We start from the raw sequence: 24,275 nt of genomic DNA, 5'->3' as shown, positions 1-24,275 counted from the left end.
GCACAAACTATCACGACATGACAGGTCTCAGGCAATAAGAGCTCAGTGCTCGATTGTTGAGCTCTGTTATTGGCTGCAGTGCCTGTGATATCACATAACCACATGTGCAGAGGGCAGGGGACACAGCAGGTGCGGGGAAAGGTGTGTATATGCTTATTTTACTGCATGCAGAATGGGTATTGCCATTAAGCTATAACTCGGACCACCCCTTTAAGGAAAGCAAGTTTTGTGGAAATATGCACAACTTTTTACATAGGGTCAAAAAGTAGAATTTGCCCAATAGGAAATAAAAATAAGGAGGCAAATAAGGAATAATGAATTATATACGGATGCATTGTCTTTTGAAACATGTAGGTAATACAGATCCAGGTTATGGACATGATTTTATATGCTTGTTTAAAACTGACCTAAGCGCTCATTCACATCACCGGTTTTTATTTCTGTCTTGCATTTCCATCGGAGGAGCTACAAATCAATATAAAGCAGTTCAGTTTTAACTCCCAGGGATTTCAATGGGAATTTCTGTGCTTCGGGTCGGATTCACATGACTGTATCTGTATTTGTGCCCGCATGAACGCAGCTTTTTTTGCAGAATGAAACGAATGTTGCATTTTCACGCGTGCATCGCCATATTTTACACCAAAAGCTCGTGCTAAAAATACAGCAGGCATCTTTAAAAGGGTCATCCGGTTCGTGAAAATAATAAATAAAATGTGCCGCACGTGTTATGGGAAAAAAAAACTCTACTCACCTATTTAATGCCCTGCCAATCCAACGCAGATGCTCCAGCTGTCCCTTGCTGGTCTTACGATCTGTCAGTGATGATGTGCCTTACTGGTATATGACTGCGGCACGAACCAGTGGTCATGTGGCGTACATGCTGTACTATTATCATGGCTCGATGCTAAGTGGTGATGCCAACTACGTGTCATGTGCTGGCAGCTTGTAAAAGCCAGAGCTGTAAGCTTAAAGAGGCAAATAGTAGCATTTTTAAAAAAAACAAAAAAACAATAGTCTTTTTTTAATTTTCCACATTTATATGGTGTGTGCTTATTCCACAGCACTGTACATCACTTGATAACCCCATTGAAGCTCACCTATTAGTATGGTTTTGAGTGTGGGCGGAAGCTGGACTACCTGGAGTAAACCCATGCAAGCATGGAGCGATCATACAAACTCCATGCAGCTGTTGCCTTCTGTGGGATTTGAACCCAGGACCCCACTGCTGCAAGGCAACAGTGCTGAAGACTGAGCCACCATGGTGCCCCTTTTCAAAAACTCATTAAGAAATGTGATGCATTTTACTATTCCTCTTAGCCATGCCACTTTTTCTTTTTTTTCCAGTTTTGGGACAAAACTCTGTCCCAGGATGGTGGTGGATGGTATATTACCTGCAGTTATTCTTCTCTGCCACCCATTCGGTCTACCGGTTTTGAGTCCCATTTCTGTCTGTCCATGATAGCCAATACAATTCTCAAACTACATAATCCCCATAGTTCATTGGTCATGTTTGACTACCAATGCACTGCACCTGCTCTCTGATTAGTTAGCACTGCTCACATGATCAGCAGTAGCAACCAGAGAACAATGCACAGTGTGCATTAGCTAGATAGAGAGCACTAATCTTCAATGGCTAAAAACCGGGACCACAACTGGCAGATCCGATAAGAACAAGTGCCGGTAATATATAACCCCAACCCTTCTGGTCCAAGGACAGAATTTTCTGCTAAAACCGGAGGCTCGCTTTCAAGTAGCTAGCAGCTTTCATGATGTCTTAGATCTGTAACAATAGCTTTGAAGCTATAATGTTTAATAGAATAATTTATAGTTTGATTGGGTAACTTAAACTTCCTTGGGTTGGATGACAGTTCTCTGTGAAATTGGAAGCTACCTGAAGTGCAAAGACTAATACTCAGGAAACCCAGCTTGATGGATGTTCCCCTCCTGTGAGCACAACCTGCTCCTTGTTTCATCTCATTTTTCACCATTGATATATTGTAATCCTGGCCAGTTTCCAGCATGTTCAACCATCCCGATGCACATTCTCTCCTTGGTGAAGCTGCCAAAACCATCCTGCAGAAGTGTCTCTTAAATAAAGGGCAAACCAAGCTCTTTACGGCTGTCACCCTATGGGCGAGCAAAAAGATTAGACCCAAGACAAGTGGCCCATGCATTGTCAAACTTTATTTCGTTCATGCCAAAAATACAAAATGGAATGCATTCAATCCCTCACCTCCTCCCCTACATTTCTGTATATATATTCCTAATAACATGCCCTTGTCTTTTGGCAAGAGGGAGTCAGTGTGGGATTTCTGCATGCTACTGTTTGTTGATTGAGTGATATAAGACTCTAGGAAGGACCTCATTATCCGGGGAAGGTCAGCTGTGTACGCTAGAGGAGAATTGTGGGGGGGTTTTATGCAAATGCTTAATGGCCATGCCACTTCTTAGCGAGGGTTGGAGCACGGCCACGTAGCTTCTAGTCTCATGGCATGATGCCCTACCTGCATTGCACCGCATTTCATCATAAATACTTTCCTGCTATGTCTCCATTAAGTGTCTTCTCTAATCAGCAAGAAAAAAAAAGTTGCTGATTACAGAGATTAGAGGAGTTACTGAAAGGGGCATAATGTGATTGTTCTCAGCAAGAGAAACGACGTAATCTTGTAGATATGATACCTTTTAATGGCTAACAAAAATACATGATGTAATAATAGCGAGCTTTCGTACCAACGCAGGGTACTTCTTCCGGCTTAAATGGATTGGATCTGAAGAGGCATGCATATTTATACACACTTATAACATACATACTTATGACAAGGCACAGATATGGATGTGATTGGTTCGCACTTAAAAGGAGTTCTGCAAAACAGAAAACAAACTTTTTTTGTCTAGGCACTGATAGCGGAGTGAAAGTTTTATGGTCTCTAAATTACTGTTGGAGGGGAGGAAAAGGTCAACAGGCTCGAATTGTTATAAGAGATACACAAACATTTTTAGCTAAATACTGATAAGGGAGTGAAATTTTGGAGAATCGAATGCACATTGCATGTCGAACAAAATATTGTACAATGACATTTTTTAAATACTGTGGCATAACAAAATACATATGACATAACAGCAGAGCAGGCAGCTTTCAGCAGCGCAGCAATAGACCTCCGGGGTGGTAGGGGTTAATGGGGTTGTACACAACTAGAATAACATGGTTGCTTTCTTGCAGCCCCTACCTATCTATGGCATGTGCCAGGTATTGCAGCACTAGTCTATTGTGAATGGAGCCTGGCTGCAATACCACACATAACCTGTGAAGAAGTGTAGCGCTGTTTTGGAAGAAAGCAGCCATGTTGTTCAAGTCTTTCATATATGTTTTTCTTATATGAAAGCCCTAAGCTCATTTGTTCTCATAAACACCAGTACTTATCTATATGTAAATATAAATCATGCCATCTATCCAAGGTCTATCGCTGCTCCCAATAACTATAGTACTAATAGATATGAAAGAACAAGGAAAGGAGTGGGTGATAACCTCTAAACTCAAACACCAGGGGCAGACTGTGGAGTAGATAGTCACTTAATGCACGGTTAATTGGGTTGCCCCACTTCTAGCTGTTTTGTTGCAGGAAGTGGGCAGCTCCATACATTGTACAGTGGCCAGCGTTGGTACTGCAGGCTGAGTCCTACTCACTTTAATAGGTCTCTACTAACCTGGGCTACTGTGCAATGTATGGAGCTGTCCACTTCCTGTAGCAAAACAGCTAGAAATGCAACAACCCTTTTAAGGGAAGTGGGCACGATTTGCAGAGTTTTTTCATTCTCTGCCTTTCACTCTTTTACAATTGTTGTATAATGGCACTGGTGGGGAATAATGGAACATGGTACAATTAAATTAATGATTGTCAAACAGTGATGATGCTGAACCTTAGGGACAAGAGGGGGTGCATTTTGAAACCACTGCCTAAGGCTTCATTCACATGGGCGTGAAGGTTTTCGGCTGTCCGTATCTCGACCACAGCGTAGCCGAAAATCATGTGAACGAGAAGCAGCCGTGACCAAGTCAAGACTGCAACTCCCGGTTTAACGCCTGTTCAGACGGCCGAGTGCAGCGATTAAACGCTGCACCCAGAATATCGTCAGGCGGGATAGAAGGTTTAGCTCTGCTAAACTGCCTCCCCCTCACCGCTCCGTCGCCGGCTCTCCGCAAGGGGAGGGGGGCAGGAGCTAATGTGTAAACTTCCGCCCATTGTCAGCTGCCAGGAATGGGAGGGAGTGGGGTTGGGGCTTAGCACACTAGCTCCCGCCCCGTCCTGCCACCTCCCATTGCCGGCAAGGGGTGGAGGGAAGGGGGTGGGAATTTAGCAGACACACTGCTAAACTCCCTCCCACCTCCCTTCTCTGACAGCTCCCATAACAGTCTGTGGGAGCCGCCGCCATATTCCGGCCAGAAGGTAGTTCCAGAACTATCTTTTCCGGCCAGCGTAAAAACGTCCATCCGAAATGCACACTGTATGCGCTATCTTTGCCGGCCAGACGTTTTTACGCATCGGGAATACGCCCATCTGAACTGATGCATTGGAAACCAATGCATCAGATGGGTAGCGTATATCGGCCGGCCTTCAAAACCTGGCCGATATACGCCCGTGTGAATAAAGCCTTAGCCCGCAGGAAAGCTTACCTCACTCCTTCTGACCAGCCACCATGCATATGAGTGGAGCAATGAATAATCACATTTTTGCACTTGTGCTGAAGATTGTCTACTCAGACGTGACTTGAATTCTGAATGTTGCGTAGTGAATACACACATAATAAAACCATACAATAACAATACTGGAAATCATAAACGATGTCAGCGATGAAGATATTTGGCAATCATCAGCAGCATGGCTTATTCCTGACCTGAGTTCCAACTAGACGTCACTTTTTAGCACACGTCAATCACTATTATTGTACCTGCTCACCAAGTGCCGGCTCTAGAGATAATGGAAATGATCGACATATATGAAAAATACTGTAATGTCAGATTGGCTCAGCTCACAACTTTGTGGCTTATCTTGCAAATTGGATTATGTTATTAGGCATACATTATGTTTGTAGGACAGTGTTTAGCTTTGTCCGGGCTGTGTGAGCTTTTAAGTGGTTTTTCAGCACAGAGAATGTTGCTATAAATTATGCATCTTGTAGATTTTACACTGAGGGAACGTCTAAAATACAAGTAAAATTCAGCGTAGAGGACAAAAATGGTGATTGACTGTATACTCGTTCCTGACTCCTGCACATACCAGTTTGACAATCTGAGGTTCGAGATATGTAAATGCACAATACTTTAACATGGTAGAGTTTGCTAATCATGTTCCTGTTTAAGGATGCATTCACACATCGCTGATTTACTGCAGATTTTGTCATAGATTTTGGTGCAAAGATTTAACCCCTTCAATCTGAATTCAATTGCAAGGGTGAAATCTGATGCAGATCTGCTCCAAAATCTGCAGCAAAACAAAAATGTGAGAACGCACCCTTAATCAGGGTTTTGGTTTCCGTTTATAACAAAAACCACCAAATCCATCACTCAGCTGACACCACTTGTGCCTGATGGACTCCATTGACTTATAATGGGGTCTGTCAGGTTTCACCGAGGTCTCCATCATTCTTCCCATCGATGGAATCTACAACAGAGCCTAAGGGGTCATTTTTTTGATTTATTAAATTACGTCTCTTCTAATCTGGGTGAGATGATTGGAGCCTATGAGAGAGCATGTTCTTGCTAATTTATCATCACTGCCACCTCTATGTGTCAGAAGCTGCAAAAACACTGCAGGATGCATAAGAAATCCAAAGGATAGATCAATAAAATATTTAGAACTTTTTGAAATGTTATTGTGTAGAGCTAAATGTATTTTAAATGACTGTTTTGCTCATTAAAAAGTCATTAAAGAGAACTTATAGCTCACACTAGCTTTTAATGGCCTTTCTGGCTATGTTGATATTCTGTTGTCATAAGTAGCCCAACGTAGGAGTATCAATGCAAGATAAAAGTGTATTACCGCATCCAAATCATTAAAATGGCCTTTTGTTGGTGACCTAACAGATAAAAGATGTGTAACTTACTTATATAACTTTTCTGTCTGATATATAAGTTAAGGACATGGTTCTTGGGATATTAGTAACTTGGAGGATCTAATAGCGACTCATCTAAATGTTCTTGCTTATGGAGATATCAGAAGATGTCATTGTTGAACCATTATTAACCCTTTGCAATCAAATTTTGGATTCAGGATTTTCCTAGGGGGATTTCTTTTTCTGCCATTATACAATGGCGCCATCTGCTGGCTAGAGCCAGTACTGCGGTATTGGACATGCTGGAGAGGACCCAACAACAGAGCGGCCAGTAATATACAGTAAGAATAACCTGCTGGATATCTTCCGACATCGGAGCTGTACAGCCTTCAATCAGAATGTTTTGAAGACGTCAGACAGTGGATTGGAAAGGGTTAATTGGTGCTATATATTGGCTTCAATATCCTTGGACACTTCAATTTGCTATAATAGTGGACTGGTGGGCTTATATTTCTTTTTCATATCAATATCCTTCAAGTCTAGTGAAACTCTATCACCTCATTGGGTTGGGTAAAAAGCAGTAGAACTTGTGGGCTTCCTAAATCTTCATGTGAGATCATGTTCCTATCTCCTGAGACGTGTCTTTTGATGCCTTGCATTTCGGTGGCTATGATCTTTGACCGAACTTTTAAAGAAAGAATTACTAGCAGCATTAGCTATATATAACTACTGCATATACAGTATCTGGGTCATTTCCTACAAATGCCAAGTATGCTCTTTGTAGAAGCCAACCCGTGTCAATAACCCCTTGACTTGTATGAATGTCACAGCGCCAGTCTGCTGCAAGCAAAGGAGAAGAGGAGGTGCTTCGAGAGAGCAAGCAACCATGCAAATGGTTAGCTGCAGTTTTCTGTATATGTTGTATTTTCAAACAACCCATGAAAAATGCTAAAAAAGAGATTAAAAGTCCTGTTCCATTTTGTCAGCGAGGAAGCAGCATCATCCAAAACAGGGGGAGGTCACACAGCACAATGTAGTGTCAAGTTCTTTCCTAATCGCAACCCTATATATGGCAGTTTTCAGCTTTATTATTTAATACAGACAATAGCTTTCATTCCTTTGATACAAAAGCTGGAAATAAAAAAGGAGTTGTGCTATCACCTGATTGCCAGTCCCCAGATGACCCTCCATAAATTGTCCATCTGTAGGGTTTTTTTTAGGATAGGAGGGCAACTGCAAGGCAACTTTCTTTTTCCCCTTTTGCAAGTCCCTCTCATTTTGTGCTGTTCTCCTGCATCTCTCTCAATTCCCAAGGGCGTGTAAAGTGCTGCATGCAATCCCTTGGACCTTGGGAAGAGCTGTGCCTGTTCTTTCCTCCAGCCAGCCTCCAAAATAGAAGGGCCTTTTTGCAATGAAGAGGTTAAAAACTGAAGGAAACGATAAGGCAGGCCATTTCTGGATTTCCGTCTGAGCCCCAGATCATCAGCAAATCTTAGTGGAAAACTGTAAGAGAAGTAAGCAGTGGTAATTACAGCAGAGAAATGTTTGAGGAAGGCATTAAGCTAAATGCATTAGTCTCACTTCTAAAGGATTGGAGAACACCATTGAAGTAAATTGTTTCCACTGGGGCATGAGCAATAATGTGATATATTCTAAGAGACAGTTTTCATGACTTGGAAGTAGCCAGTGATACATCAAACAAGAGCGTCTATAAGATGGCCATGGACACTCATGTAGAATGCCAGATGAACATCCCTCTGAAGTAGAACCTGCTAGTTCATGCTAATTGGAGGAGAACCACTGATGATAGGACACTTGAGATTTGCTTCCAGTTTAGCAAGATGTCAGAAGCAACCATCCCGCTCTTGTTCATAGGGCTTTATTTTTTAGGAGCAGATAGAAACATGGGATATATTTTAGATGACAGGGGTATTCTTCAGGAATAAATGAGACAAATGGCGGCACCATCCAGTACACAGAACCAAAATGTGATTGTTCTCGGCAAGAGAAACCAAGTTATCTTGAAGATATAATACTTTTAAATGGCTAACAAAAATACCTCATTGTATAGCGAGCTTTCGAACCTCTTAAAGTCCTTCCTCAGATTTCTCTAGCTGGGAACAATCACATTTTGCTCTACTGGCTAACATGATACCAAACCTTTTTCATTGTACAGAGAACCCACGTGACAGCGGCTGGAGTTAGAAACATATTGCATGCTTAAAATGGTGACGTTCATGTTCCAAGTACAGCGTGTAATCATATGTTTTCTTCACCTGTGTGGAATGGCGCCCATTGGCATTTATGGTCAGTTGCACGAGAAACGCAGTGAAGAGGTCATGGATATGGAAAACGTGCATTAGTGGTGGACATTTCAAAGAAGGCCAAATGTCATGCGAGAACGAACCAAAGAAGCCTTCCAAGTGGTTATAGAGGACTGCCAAATGACGGTGCCGCAAATGTTGAATGACGATCACAAGACTGCACAGTTGTGCCACTTTAGCATCACTGATTTTCCAGTGGGAAAGACAGACCCCAAAAAGAAGTGTTTGCTTCCATCATGCAATGGTGCCGATTTTGTTGTGGTTTTTGCCTCGGAATTTTGTCTAGGTTTTGGTGCGGATTTCCACCTGCAGAAATTACTCCCCATTTCCGCTACGTGTTCCCTCACTTGGACCCCTCCCGAAGAGCCAGAATGGAGAGCCGTTATGTAACAGCAGCTCCCGGTCTGGTGGACTTTCAGCCATCCTTGTATTACAGGACAGCCATTTATCTAAATGGCTGTTATGTAATACCATACTATACTTCCTCTGCCCAGCAGTTGGCCGCAGGTGTCACATTCTGAAAAGAGTTGTGTCTAATGGCACAACCCTTTTAATCATAAAGTAATACAAGAGGTGAAGAAAGAATATGGATGACACTTTTTTGCATACTAGGAAGCATTTTTATAGAACCTACAAAATGTTTTTTAAGCCATGTTCACACAAGTTGTTTTTTTAATTTTGTTTCCGGCTCGCTATTCCATTGTGGGAGCAGCTAAACGGTAAAAAAACGGAAATGAAAAACGAAAGCAACTTAACAGTAATATAAAAAAATGGATTCATTTTGGTTCTGTTTTAAAAACGGAATGGCGATGCAAAATTGATGAACACATTGAAATGGAAGGTCTTCAGTTTCAACCATGTCTATGGCCACAAAAACCGAAGCATTTTTCCCCCGCTTAGCTGCTCCCACAATGGAACAGATACAGAGAAACGAAAAATGCAAGCATGAGCATAGCCTTATTTGTGTTTTCAATGAGTATTCCCATCTCCGCTGACTACCCAACCCACCTGGTGAGGTTATTGCTTGCTACTACACCCAAGTGGAAAATGAATGTGGAGGTGTCTCCACATGTGAGGTTCCCAACATTCTGTTCAATGGGAGTTACGGAAACAGACAAACAAGCATTCTCAGGTGTGTCCATAATTGCTATAGAAGTGAAAGCAGAGAACTATAGACAATTTTAGACACTTTGCCATTCATTCTCCACCTGGATGTGGTGACCGGTAGCAATCTCACCCAGTGGGGGAATGGTCAGTAGAACTCGGTTTTAGGGCTTATTCACAAGAGCATATGGTGGGCGTCGTTTTCACGGTTGCAGATATACTCTACCATCTGAGCTGTCCCCCCCGCCTCACCAGCTCTCTGCCTCTCTCCTCCCCTCCGGCTGTTTGCAATAGGAGGGGGCGGGGTGGAACTGAGCTCCGCCGCATACCCCTCTCATTGCTGGCTTTGAACAAGGGGTGGAGAGGGGGTGGAAGCTTAGCTCTGCCCCCTCCCATTGCAAACAGCTGGAGGGGAGGAGAGAGGCAGAGAACTGGCAAAGGGGAGGGAAGGGGAAAGACAGCTCAGATTGGTAGCGTATATCAGCCGGCTGTGAAAACGGTGGCTGATATGCGCTCCTGTGAATAAGCCCTTAGACATAGATGTGGTTCCTAGAAGTAATACCTGTATCTATGAATCCTGTGGATATGCCATAAATGTCTTTGATGAGAATAACCCTTTAAATTCTGTCATCCGGTTCATGCTGCCCGAACCACGAGGGACAGGGTTGCCTGTTGTCCCTATAGGTGCTTTATTCTAAAATGCTGTAGTGGGCCATACTGGCCTCTTCCTTCCCGCATCTTGCAGAGAGACCGCTATCTCCCCTTTTGTGTATAGGAAGGGAGCTGTCAGTCTTCATGCATTAGGCGGGGAGAAGTCGGTGCGGCTGATCCTTGTGACTCGGAGCTCAGCTCTGACTCAAACTTCAAAGTGCATTTATTCTGAAACATTGCAGCATTTCTGAATATAACACCCATGGAGGCAACAAGGTTCCCTGTCGCCGCTTCATGCCTCCTGCGGTTCGGGCAGCATGAACTTGTTGACAGAATTCCTTTACATTGCTAGACATAAAAAAGATATAAACACATGAGGCTGCGGGCTTGTAACCGTGATTGCTCATTCACATGGGTGTATTTGCACTCTGTATTATGTGCATAATATGGAGAGCTGAAACCCCATTGATTTGCAACGGTTAATCAGATATGTATTTTTCACTCACGAGAAAAAATGCAGCATGTCCTATTTTGGTCCATACTATCGACTGAAATAGCCCATTAGGGCTCTTTCGCAAGGGCGTATGCATTTTTGCGTGCACCACAGTGGGTAAATATGCAATGAATACACATGATATATCCATATTTACACATGCACAAATAATGAATACGTGCAACAAAAAAATATCACAATAGGTAGGGAATATGCACAACTTCAGTCCGTGAAAACGATGCGCATTTCATGGACCACAACTCCATACGCCTGTGTGAATGAGCCCTGAATATGTTGTGTGGTCACAAGGAACATTAAATATTCTAGTACATCAACATGATTGATTCATTTGTGTATATGGGAGAGCCTTATTTTTGTCAATTAACCCTTTGCAAACCAATTTTGGATTCAGGGTTTCCTAGGGGGCTTTCTCTTTCTGCCATTATACAATGGCGCCATCTGCTGGCTAGAGCCAGTACTGTGGTATGAAACATGCTGGACAGGCCCCCAACAACAGAGTGACCAGTAATATACAGTAAGAATACCTGGCTGGATGTCTTTCGACATCAGAGCTGTACAGCCTTCAATCAGAATGTCTTTAGACGGCAGACAGTGGATTGGAAAGGGTTAATATTAGAGATGAGCGAACGTACTCGTCCGAGCTTGATGCTCGGGCGAATATTAGGGTGTTCGGGATGTTCGTTATTCGTAACGAACACCACACGATGTTCGGATGTTCGGGTTACTTTAACTTTCTTCCCTGAGAAATCTTTTCTATATGCGCTCAATGGGGCCGGCAGCAGCAGCGCCAACCCCATTGAGAACATATAGAAGACAAATCCTTCTTCTCTGCCACAGCTGTAACAGCTGTGACAGAGAAGAACGATGTTTGCCCATTGAATTCAATGGAACCGGCAATACAGCCGACTCCACTGAATGCAATGGGCTGCCGGCGATCGCGGGATGAATTGTCGGAAAGGGCTTAAATATATAAGCCCTTCCCTGCAATTCATCCAGAAATGTGTAAAAATAAAAAATATATATATACTCACCTGGTGCCGGCAGACGGAGTTCAGCGCGGCAGGCTGCAGTTCTCCTGAACTGCTCTGAACAGCTGTGAGTAGTATTCAGCAGCCGGGGATTTAAAATCCCCGCCTGCTGAATAAGATGCCTCTGATTGGTCACAGCCTGACCAATCAGAGGCCAGCCCTCACTCACACCCATTCATGAATTCATGAATGGGTGAGTGAGGGCTGCCTCTGATTGGCTCAGGGGGTCTCACTCTTGCCGCTATTGTGGCTTAATAGTGGGACCTGTGAACTTGAGATGCAGCCCAACATGTAGCCCCTCGCCTGCCCTATCCGTTGCTGTGTCGTTCCCATCATTTTCTTGAATTGCCAATATTTTCACACATGAAAACCTTAGCGAGCATCGGCGAAATACAAAAATGTTCCGGTCGCCCACTGACTTCAATGGGGTTCGTTATTTGAAACGAACACCCGAACATCGCGGGAAGTTCGTTTCGAGTAACGAACACCCGAACATTTTGGTGTTCGCTCATCTTTAGTTAATATCATTTTCATGTTTGTATTTTGATTGTCTATATAAATGTATGATGTCTATAGTGTTTTTGCATAACTTGGAACACACTGTCCTACCAAAGGCATTTGGACCCCCCTATCAGTAGAATGCATCGTGTCTTATTAGCATCCTAACCCATGCTACATAAGATGCAGACCCTTGGAGGTGTCAGCCATAGTTTGTGATGGGAGCTGCATGCTATCGGATATACAGATTATGCTTCTGCACAAAAGCTGTTCATCATGAAGCATTATACATCAGCCCATCTACAATTATGCAAAGGTCGTCACCATTGGACATGGGAGAACATTGTATGGAGTGGCGAATCACACTTCTCCATCTTCATATCAGATGGATGCACCTGAGTGTCTTGTGGCAACAGTTAATTACTGTGGGGGTTCCGATATGGTCTGGGGATGGTTTACATGGCATCGTCTTGGTCCATTGGTTGGAACCATGAACACGGAGGTGTACTGTGACATCCTAGACAATAATGTGCTGCTCACAATGTGGTAATACTCTGGGAATGATCAACAGTACTTCCAACAAGACAACGTGCCTTGTCACAAATTCAATGCTGTGTTACGTTGATTTGAGGATATGGATGTTCCATGATTGGAGTGGCTGCACAGAGTCCCAACCTGAACCCTTCTGATCATCATTGGGATGAACTGGAACGTTGGGTCAGGAAATATGAACAGCATCCATCTTCTTTGAGAGAACTCACCAGATGTTTGCAGGATGAATGAAGGGAAAGACCAGCTGAAGTGTATCAGACGTTAGTAGAAAATATGCCATGGAAAGTATCTGATGTCATTAGTGCCAAAGGAGTTCCCACTAAGTGTTAACATGTGGAAATAGATACTACTTTTGATTCTTACTCATGTATCCAATTACTTTTGGTAGGATAATGTACCTTGACGGCATGCCAATGATCGCCATCTAACTAATAATAGAACTACTAAAACTAATATGCTGTTCCAATGATGCGTTTCTGTAATGTGACAGTTTCAATAACTACGATAATGTAATTTACAAGGAACCTGCATGTATAGTTTTGATATTTGGTAATTGACATTTGCATAAAAGTTCTTGGTACACAACTCCTGTTGGAGCCTGAGAATACCATAGCAGACAAGACCACCCGAAGCAATTCTGTTGCCCTGCTGCATGGGAGGTTTGGCATATTATATTTCTGATAATATATGAAGCCTCTGACAAATCTTAAGAAACTTGAAGATATTCAACTTCTTACCTGTTAAACTGAGGATAAAGAGGATGATAATGACAGTTCCCAGCAAGATAGATACAACACTCAGTAGTCTGGCCAAGCGCCCCAATCTCCGGGCTCCATCCATATCTCCCTGCTGCAAGCTGTTCCGTGACTAGTGACATGTGGGGAAAAAAAGAGTAAGAAAAACTAATGTTACTAAGTAGCAACAGTGACTACATACAGACACGTCTCCCTTCTTATGTATATGATGCAGTTTATGACATATTGTAACTTCTCATGTCTCTGTTTTTGTTCTTCAGATGTCCTTTTACAACTTTTTTTGTAGTTTTATAGAGAAGTTTGTATTGCAGTTCAATTGCAGCTTTTATTGAGAAACGGCAAGAGGCTAAAAACTGCATCAAGTCAAACCCGAAAAAAGGAGAATTACAGGACTCAACAGAATCATCCAATTACAGGACACTCCGTTTGATTCGCTCCAGCCTACCTCATCTGGGGTTTACAGATATGCCTGCTGTATAACTGATGTGCTGTAGCTGCAATTATTGAACCTGTTGATTCCTTTAGCATACTGTACTTTAGATTGAATATTCAATTATCTAGAAAGGCTCATGCTACTCTGCATGGAGGAGCAGGCTTGCAGGAATCTGTTCGTGTATACAGAGTCCCATAGAGCACGCCACATTTTCTGAAAATCGGAGACACATGGAGGTACAGTAATGGACCTATGGATGGACCTCTATGGCAACTCTGTTATGGCTTGGTCTAAAAGCTCCAATATGGTGGTTGCATGAGCTCTTAAGGCCACTAATTAGTGTAATTATAGCAGTTAGGGCTCATTCACATCAATGTTTTTGTTTTCCATTCTGCTGTTCGGTCAGAGCAGCAAATCGGGAAAAAGTGCTGTTTTACTTCTCCTTGATTTCAGTGAGATTTTTTGAGCTTCAGTTCTTCTCGGTTGAAGGCTTCTTTATAGGAACTATCTTTTGGGCCGGAATATGTCTGCCGCTGCATGGGCTCCTATGGGAGCCCATAGCAGCGGCCATAGGTGGGAGGAAGTTTAGCAGCGTGGCAGCTAAACTCCCTTCCTCTGCTCTACTCCCCCCTTCCCCCATGCAGGCTCACCTCTCGTCTCCTCCTTGCTCGTTCTGTACAATGGAAAGGGGCGGGCAGGGGCTGAGCTCAACGGCGGCCCGCCCTGCCTCCTCCCATTGATGGCTATGGACAAGAGGCGAGACATGGACGGAGCTAATCTACTGCCCTCTCCCCGCCCATTGTTCACTGCCATCAATGGGAGAAGGCGGGGCAGGCTGCCGCTTAGCTCCGCTCCTGCCCGCCCCCTCCCATTGCAAAGAACGAGCGGGGAGGAGACGAGAGGTGAGCCTGCATATGCACCGGGCCCAATGCCGTGTGAACAGGCACACAAACGTTAGATTTGTGTGCCCGTTCACGAGCTTTTATGCCCCAGATGGAAGCATATATTGGCCGGCCGTGAAAACGCTGGCCACTATTCGCTCGTGTGAAAGAAGCCCTACTGCATTATGTCAGTCTTTAATTTTTTTAATGCTATATTCTTGTGGCAAGCCAGTACACAGAATAGACTGCAGGGGGCTGTAAAGGCCCATTTACACTGGACGAGTGTCGGGCAAACGATGCCCGACACTTATCCCTGTATCCCTGCTCTCCCGGAAGCTAGCACAGCTGGCTCGCACACGGAGTGGCCAGCAGGGGGGGGGGGGCAGTGCAGGAGAGTTCTCTCCTCTCGCTCCCCCGCCTCTCTTCACTCACATAACACAGCCGCCGTTCGCTATTGAACGGCGGCTGTTTAAACTGCCCGATGAGCGTGGTCTTCATCGCTCATCTTTTATGCTGCATGATGTGACATTACAGTTTCCATTATAATAGAGGGCATCTCCCAGTGAGAATTAGAGGTGAGGTTGGCAACAACATCGAATTGTCCTTGTATGTTGGTTAGTTCAGTGTTATACTAGGCTTGATAAAGGCTATATGAAGCCAAAACCTTAACATGTGTAATCCTTATCTAATAAACGCTGAGTCTTATTCGGATACTCCGGTGCCTTGGATTTCATTTATCTTACGTAATCTAGTGGAAAGTTCATACCGAGTTCAGCACGGAGAGATACAAATGGTGCATAAGATTCATGATGTGAATAGTTCAGTAGCGGGAATATACCGTAGTAACTAACATGCATATGTAGTTTGGTGGAATACAGCCCTAGACTAGCATACTGCTCAGACACAACACATTTATTTAACAAAGCCGCGCAAGGCAGAAAAATCTACAAAAATCCGCCTACAGTTTTTGCTGTAGATTTCATGAACCTACATATAAGTGGTGAAATCCACAGCAGAAATTTACATGCTGCAGAGGGGGTCCTATATCAATTGTAAGGGGCCATAGGCAGTGTCCCGCTACTAAATGGGGACACAGAGGCATCGCTATTACTAATTGTGGCCACAAAGGGGGTCACTATTACATAATGGGGCCACAACGGGAGAACTATTACTTAGTGGGACAACAGCGAGGGTATTATTACTTAGTGAGAACTACAGTGAGGGCACTATAACTTAGTGGGTCCACAGTGGGGGCACTATTACTTGGTGGGACCACAAAGGCTGCGCTATTACTTTGTAGGACCACAGAGGGGGCACTATTACTTACTGCAGACATAGTAGGGGCACTGTTACACAATGGGACCACAGTGGGCACATTATTGTTATATAGGTGCACTGAGAAGTTGATTAGGGGTTACTGTCCAGTGCCTGTTGTCAAATGATTGACAGGAGACATGCCAACAGCAGAAGATGAGTCAAGGTATTTATTAAATTTTATAGAGTGCAGAAGGAAGGAGAGAAGGAGAAACTCACATACATGCTGCCTGCAGATAATAGTAAGCTGTTTACTGTGTTTTTAGCTACTTAAATGACATTTCCACTGTTCAGTCATGTACTCTGCCCGACATGATGATATTATGTGTGTGTTGCAGACAGTTACAGAGCAGGATCTGTAGTTTTCTGCGTACAGAATACAGAACACAGCACAGCTGCTAGGCTCGCACCAGTCCTGAGAGAGAGCTGAGAATCAGATATACAGTATGCAGAGGGGGAAATGGGGAAAATACAGGATACAAGTTATATGATGGCCAGATATACTGGTTTTCCTAATGTACACAGATGGCAGCTTAGTCTAAAAGGTCAAAGTTATGTATACTTTAAAGGATCAGCTCTTAGAGAGGTTGCCCAGTTGTAAATTATGGATGACCTATCTTCAGGATACTACATGGATAGATTTTTGTGTTTTCATGATAGGTTGTATGGTAGTCTTGTGTGCACCTTAGAATAATGTTGGCCTGGCAGTGATCAGCATCAGAACCCACTAACCAACTAATATTAATGCAGTTAGTTAGAGTTGTGTATCAAAAAAGGTCACATAAACCAATGTGCACAGTAAAACAATGTAGAAGAGTAATGTACATGTACCGTATACGCCTAGTCGATTAAAGTTACACGTATGAATCTATTCTGGTACATTTCTGATAATCTATCCATCTTTTCCATATCACCATATATTGATTCTGCGTCTCCTTTATTCTCCATCTTACTTTTTCAAAGATACTTAATGCATTTACTTCTCAGAGCCATTCTTTTAGAGCTGCAGTGACTGTATCCTTCCAATACTCAGGTATAAGTGCTTTTACTCCATTAATTAAATGTGTTATCACAGACTTATGATTTAGCCTTAAGCAGAGCCGTTAAGTATAATGCAGCGTGATCAGAGTATAGGAGAGAATTGCATTCGGTCATTTTGATATACCTTTTATGTACAATCAATATGGTTTGCTTGAGCCAAATCTGCCTGGTTGGACTCTTCTTTCCCAGTTTTAACAAACATGCTCTGAGCATTCGTGTAACATCTTTCTGAATTCAGAACTTTGAGCATAAACTATTTTGACTGTAATTCATTTATAGTTCGAAATAGTTTTTTTTGGAGGGTGGTGGATGATAATATGAAAGTAATAATAAGAAGGTTTACATGCATTGGTCGGCAATATTAATCCTACCTACTGCACATTGCATTTGCATGGGCCTAAAAGTGGACCCACCAGCAATCCTGACATCTGTAAAATATTTGCATTGCTCATAAAATAACACTTCTGGCGCTTGGTTTCTGAGAACCCTGCATTGTGCTGTTCCTTTGTTATTCTCCTGGAAATTATGTAATTGATAACTGGGTGTTACGGCTCATTCACACAAGCGTATATTGGACAGCATTTTCATGGCCGGCCAATATATACGCTACCATCTGTTGTACGGGCTCGGCGTATATGCCGTCAGGCAGGGACAGACAGCTTAGCTCTACTAAGCTGGCCGGGGATGGGGTGAGAGTGAGTGTGCTGAGCTTCCGCCCTCTTTCTGCCCCTTGCGGCTGTTTGTAATGGGAGGGGGCGGGGCAGGAATAAGCTTAGCCCTGCCCCTCCCTTTGCAAACAATGGCAAGGGGGTGGAGAAGAGAAAGGGGAGGGAGTTTAGTAGTCTCGCTGCCAAACTTCTCCCCACCTCCCTTCTCCGCCCGCTGTCATTGGCTCCTATAGGAGTCTACAGCAGCGGCCATAGTCTATCCAGGAAAATAGTTCCAGGACTATCTTTCCTGCCTGGTGTTAAAGCGCCCAGCCAAGCACTTTTACGCCACAGGAATATGCCAGTGTGTTTTGATGCATTGGAATCCAATGCATCAGACGGTAGCGTATATCGGCTGGCCGTGAAAGCGGAGGCCGATATACGCTAGTGTGAATAAGCCCTCACAATTTCCTTTTTCTTAATAGGGTGTGTCGTTTTAAACTTTGACACTCTCACCCCTGAGTAGTGGACAGTGTTAAAGTATCAATGGTCATGACCCACTGAGAAGAGTTGTTAATATTTTACATACATTTCCAGGAGGAATAACAGAGGAATGGTGCAATATAGAGTTCTAAGAAAATATGCTGCTGAATTTTTATTTTATGGGCAATGCAAGTATTTACTTAAAGAAGACAAGTCAGCAGAGCTGATAGATCCACTTGAAGGCAAGTTTCACATGAGTTTATATCGGGCGCATTTCTGCATCTGTAATATGGACGTGTGTCCCAGTAGACTGTGGGATTTAATGACTTAAACTGCCACCCTCATAGGAATGAATGATAGTGACAATGTGGGTTAGTAAATCCACGGTCGGCCCAGGGGACACATGTCCATATTATGGACACAGAAATGTGCCCGTTATACACTCGTGTTGCAGTAAGTAAAACTTCACCCTCATCGGCTGTGTAAATGCTAAGAAAAAAAAAACTATGATTTTTTTCTTTGTGCAAAAATATATTCTCTTGGGGGGTCGCTTTAACAGAGTCTACAGCCAGGAGGACAGAATGGAGTAACAATGTATACCAGTGGTAATTTTAATGAGTCTTCCCCTGAGCCAACAGCAGCATCAGAATCAGGTCCTCCAATAGCCATGGGAGGCTAATTACTGTGCATTACAAACATTCTTATGACACTCAGATATTAAATTGCTTTGCCAGGCTTGACTACATCTCTAAGTCATAGCTTACAGTTGCAAAAAAAAGTAAGCGCCCCCTTTGCAATTACCTGGATTTCTGCATTTATTACTAAAATAATGTGGTCTGATTGTGTTTGTCTATAATTGTGACGTAGATAACAATCTAACTAAACTAATAATACACAAAGGGTTGTACCATCCATGTCTTTTATTTACAACATTGAGTAAACATCCACAGTGTAGGGAAAATATAAGTGAACCCTAGAATTTAATAACCTGTAGATCCCCCATTAGCCGCAATCACCTCCACCAAATGTATCCTGTAGCTGCAGGTATGATTTGCACATCTTCCCTACAAAGATGTTTTAGTTCATAAGTATTTCTGGGATGCCTTGTATGCACAGCTCTCTTCAGGTCTTGCTATAGCTTCTCAATAGGATTAAGATTAGGACTGACTTGGGCATTCCAAATTACAATTCTTTTTTTTCAGCCATTCTTCAGTGAATTTACTTGTGTTTTCTGGGCCATTATTTTGTTGCATCACTCAACATCTCTTCAGCTTGAGGTCATGGATGGCTGCCCTTACATTCTCCTATACAATGTTTTGATCCACTATAGAATTAATTGTTGTCTCATTGATCACAAGGCATCCAGGCCCTGAGGCAGCAAAGCAGCTCCAATCCATGATGCTCCTTCCACCATGCTTCACAGTTGGGATCTTGCAGTAATCTTAACAGGACGTCCACTCCTGGGGAAAGTAGCAACAGTGCAGGATTTTCTGCATCTGTATAGTTTGTCTAACTGTGAATTAATGAAAGTTGTTTGCATTGAGGTATGGTTCACACTAACGAATCTATTATGAGAAGAGCAGATTTGTCAGTAACCAGGCTTTGTGTGCCTTTATTTAATGGGCAAAGCACCTGTGAAACTGCAACTTCCAATATCATTTCCTTAACTTAAACACTTTTTGCTAATTAGCTCTTGGAGAAGTCCATTAACACAGAGGTTAACTAACCTTTTCTCTCTCAGCTGCAGATGCTTGCTCCTTGTGTTTAATGAAAGTGTCAGGGACCAGATGTGAATCAGGTTTACCACACACTCATTTGGCTTTGGGAAAATTCTGGAGGCAGCACCTAGAGTACCCCGATTTTCACCTTTTCATCTCACCAATTCCGATCTGGTCTCACTGTTTGCATATGGGGAGAGGACCTGTCAGTCTTCATGCTGAGGGTGGGGACAGGCCGGTGTGGCCTGCCCCTGTGACTCGGAGCTCAGCTGCAAGTCAAACTTCAAAGTGTATTTATTCTGAAACAAAGCGCCATTTCAGAATAAAACACTCACCTGGACCATAAGCAACCCTGCTTTTGGTTCATGTTACTGGTGGTTCGGGCCTCATGAATCTGATAAGGAATCCCTTTAAAGTGCAGCTTATAAAATAAAAGTCCCTTTCGCAAATATATACTAGTATAACTGTACCATCAAGTGACAATTCCTCAATGAAGTCTCGTTCTATACTTACCATGAAGGTCTTCAATAAGTGAAAGGGGTTTTACAGCACTAAACTATTGATGACCTATCACTTGAGATCCCCACCAACCAGTTGATTGAAGTAACAGGGGCGCTTAGGTGAACACCACCGTCACTTTGTTTCATACCAGGCACAGCACCGTACATTGTATAGTGGCTGTGCCTGGTATTGCAGCTCAATCCCATTCACTTGAATGGGACTGAGCTGCTCTTAGACAATGTGACTAATGAACGTGATGTCACATGCCTAAGAAGAGGTTGCACCCGAGAGCTGTGGTCTCTGCATTTAGCTATTGAAGACCTATCCCAAGGATAGATCATCAATAGTTTAGTGCTGAAATCCCCTTTAAGTAAAAAAAATCTCTTAATGCAGTATAGTATGTGCATTTCTACTTGAGTTGCTGCAACATTTTACCATTATTGCCATCAAGGACATAGCAAGAGGGGAGCTCACAGGGTGCCAGGCCATTAGCCCTTGGTGCCAGGGGGCGGAGACACCTGCAATTTAGCCTGTTTTGTCTCAAGAACAGAGATAAAAGGCAAGGGCATAAAACCAAATCTTTACTGTGGATGAAGGAAAGTCTAGCTACAAATCTGATTAGTATTTCTTATAAATATGGAATCTCAGCTAAATCAAAGTAATCATTACAGCAATGTCGATAGAGTCCTGGCTATGAATAAAATAGCAATTTGTTGTGGAGCTGTCTTGTAAATCTCAGTGTACTTTTGCCAGTTATTTGCAGACACCGGAAACCCTGCCAATACACCAGCAGTTTTCTACTGCATTAATTTGCAAAGAACACAAGCTGGATTCAGCAAGTAATCTCAAGTACGTTGCTGCTTCACAAATTCTCTGAAGCCAGCTACTTGTTCTCCAAGGGAGTTTAATGGAGCTTCATAAAGCATATAGAAGGGAAAGCTGTACCGATACTGACATATAAGCAATAGTTCAGTGAAATAAAAACTGAAATTCCTCTCTATATTCACTACATTGTACATTTTTGCTCCCTTTAAGTCCGTTTTGTACGTGAAAACCTCATATACTATATATATATAAAGTGTTTATTCGCCGTATAGCTAGAGCAGGCAGGGTATGTCAGCGTGGTTGAAAGAAAAAAGTTTGGTACCATGTTACCAGTAGAACAAAGTGTTATTATTAAAAGTAATCTTGTAGATATGATATGGCTATCAAAAAGAAATAATGTTACAGCAAGCTTTCAAGACTGCTTAGGATTCTCCATCAGGCTTCTAATATCTAATGACGAAAGCTAAGACATTTTGAAAGCTTGCTGTAACATTATTTCTTTTTGTTAGGCATTAAAGGTATCATATCTACAAGATGACTTTGGTACTCTTATGGAGAACCATAACATTCATAGTAGAGATGAGCAAGTATACTCGCTAAGGCACATTACTCGAGCGAGTAGTGCCTTAGCCGAGTATCTCCCCGCTCGTCTCTAAAGATTCGGGGGGCTGGGAGTGGCGGGGGAGAGCGGGGAGGAACGGAGGGGAGATCTCTCTCTCCCTCTCCCCCCCCCCCCTGCTCCCCCTCGCTCCCTGCCGCAACTCACCTGTCACCCGCGCCGGCCCCCAAATCTTTAGAGACGAGAGGGGAGGTACTCGGCTAAGGCACTACTCGCTCAAGTAATGTGCCTTAGCGAGTATACTCGCTCATCTCTAATTCATCATTAATTTACATGGACGAGGTGGCAGCACATTTAAAAGGGAACCTGTCACCTGCCTATAGCATCATAAATTAACTAATGGGGCTTTTAAGGTAGGTGTTTTTCATACTGCTTAAGTCCAACTCTTGGTCCCGTGCTCTCATATTCCCAGATTCTTGTCTGTAATCTACATCTCACATACAGGGCCCAGATGCATGTGTAACTTCAGTACAGCTCGCCTATCAACTACTCTCTGGTTCCTAGTTAATAGGGGATTGAAGTTACACATGCTGCTGGGCCCTGGCGATTTCCCGGTAGCATGTGTAACTTCAATCCCCTATTAACTAGGAACCAGAGAGTCAGCATCCTGATAACTCTTCTGAGAACCGGACACAGTATTCCAGATAATGACCTCACATGATATAGACTCTATGCTTTTCTTAATACTTCCCAGGATTGCGTTTGCCTTTTTTGCTGCTGCATCCCACTGTTGACTTATGTTCAGTCTGTGATCTCTTAGTATATGCGTGTCCTAGCCTTGTAAAACAAAAAAAGGTTTGGTACGGTGTTAGCCAGTAGAGCAATGTGTGAGTGAGAGAAACCAAGTAATCTTGTAGATATGATATCTTTTAATGGCCAACAAAAATACATGATGCTAATGCGAGCTTTTAGGGATATTTCGCCCCCTTCGTCAGGCTAATGCATGAAACTAGTTTGGATGGCACATAATTATAATATACAGATGCAGAGGCGATGGAAACACACTCCTCTTGATCTAAATAAATGTTCACACACAGAAATTTGAGACTGTTTTGCACTCAAAACTTAAAACAACAGACAAACTGAGCTGGGACATAAATCCCAAATCAGTGCACTGAGCTCAGGACAGTTTTATGATGTGTCTTATCTCTCCTTCAACCTGCACATCGAAGGAGATTCAGCACCACCTAGTGGATGGCAACATTATTACAAGTCAAGTTCTGAATTTTTATCAAGTTTTAAAGAAAGGAAAAAAATAATGATTGTGAAGAGGACATCCCTCTTGACCTCTTTCAGACGTTTCATGTTTTCCACTTATGCAAGAATCCCGGGCTGGGGTTCATTCAATTTTTGAGGGTATCAAACATGGCCATAAATTTCTACTCCCAAATTCTTCTGTGATGCTGCGACTTGAAATTGCCCTTCAGTATATTAACTCTCATCTGCTCTATGTTGTGTCCCTGACCACAAAAATATTTTGCTACAGGTAATTCCGTCTTTCCCTTTCTAATTGTGTGGTGATGAGATCTCATCCTGGTCCTTTGCAAAATGGTGCAGATTTTTAAGCTGATCTTCCACTGTGGAAAAGCCACACCATTTCCGGTACGTGTGAATGTTTCCTTAGTGAGTGTTCCCACAGCATTTTTTCTACGTCGTGAGATTCCATCTGTGGGTTCTGTTATCAGCATTAAGATAGCACCCCAAACAGAGAGGAACTAAACCATTCACTGTCATTAGTGAAACAGACACCACTTTGGTATGTGACAGGGTTTCTGTTCATTTCCGCTATATTTGGAGGATAGAATTAGTTTCAAGGGCAAGGTGTATTATTTTTTTCCAGTGGGCACAGTGTTTTATAATTTATTTCTGAGACACAGTGAGTAGCACTATTTTCAGGTGAAACAGTGTATGGAGCTATTATTGTTAAAGAGGCCCAAAATGTCTGGGCCACTTAGTAGGCAAGAATTAGCTAGAGAAGTCATAAAGGTCTGGAGTAGGTGGAGAGGAAAAGGAATAAGCCCAGAGGACGTCACCTGTGAGTCACTCACTGTCATCATGTGTTCTGTCTCTGATGATGTCCCGTCAGTATTGTGCAAATAAGGACGTATGGAACAATACCTCTACAGCGCCACCTATTGGATGGCAGCATTCCTTCAAATCTCAGACCCTTTATACAGGTCTTTATAACAATGATTTAGAATAGGAAACCAAGCCAGTATTGTGATCACATGTAAGGTCACTGCATTCTACTTTGTAAAACTACAACTCTCAGCATAACCTTACCATTGTTCAAGTCATACTAAGAGCTGCAGTTTCACAGGGTAAAGACTTCTATA

At 42.9% G+C, this 24,275-nt stretch overlaps 1 protein-coding gene across 1 annotated transcript in view; it reads right to left on the bottom strand.

Annotated features, from left to right (window-relative positions):
• Positions 1 to 2,170: 2,170 nt before the first annotated feature.
• TRARG1 (trafficking regulator of GLUT4 (SLC2A4) 1) overlaps positions 2,171 to 24,275 on the bottom strand; it is a 45,373-nt gene continuing 23,268 nt past the window's right edge. Inside the window, exons 2-3 of the mRNA XM_066599538.1 lie at positions 13,460 to 13,589; positions 2,171 to 7,554 (exon numbers count right to left, since the gene is read on the bottom strand). Of these exons, the coding sequence (XP_066455635.1) occupies positions 7,544 to 7,554; positions 13,460 to 13,589 (141 nt within the window). The 3' untranslated portion in view covers positions 2,171 to 7,543. The remainder of the gene's footprint in view (positions 7,555 to 13,459; positions 13,590 to 24,275) is intronic.

Source organism: Eleutherodactylus coqui, chromosome 4 (genome assembly GCF_035609145.1).
Source record: "Eleutherodactylus coqui strain aEleCoq1 chromosome 4, aEleCoq1.hap1, whole genome shotgun sequence".
NCBI classification, from domain to species: Eukaryota; Metazoa; Chordata; class Amphibia; order Anura; family Eleutherodactylidae; genus Eleutherodactylus; species Eleutherodactylus coqui.
This window is presented reverse-complemented; position numbering and strand designations above follow the sequence as displayed.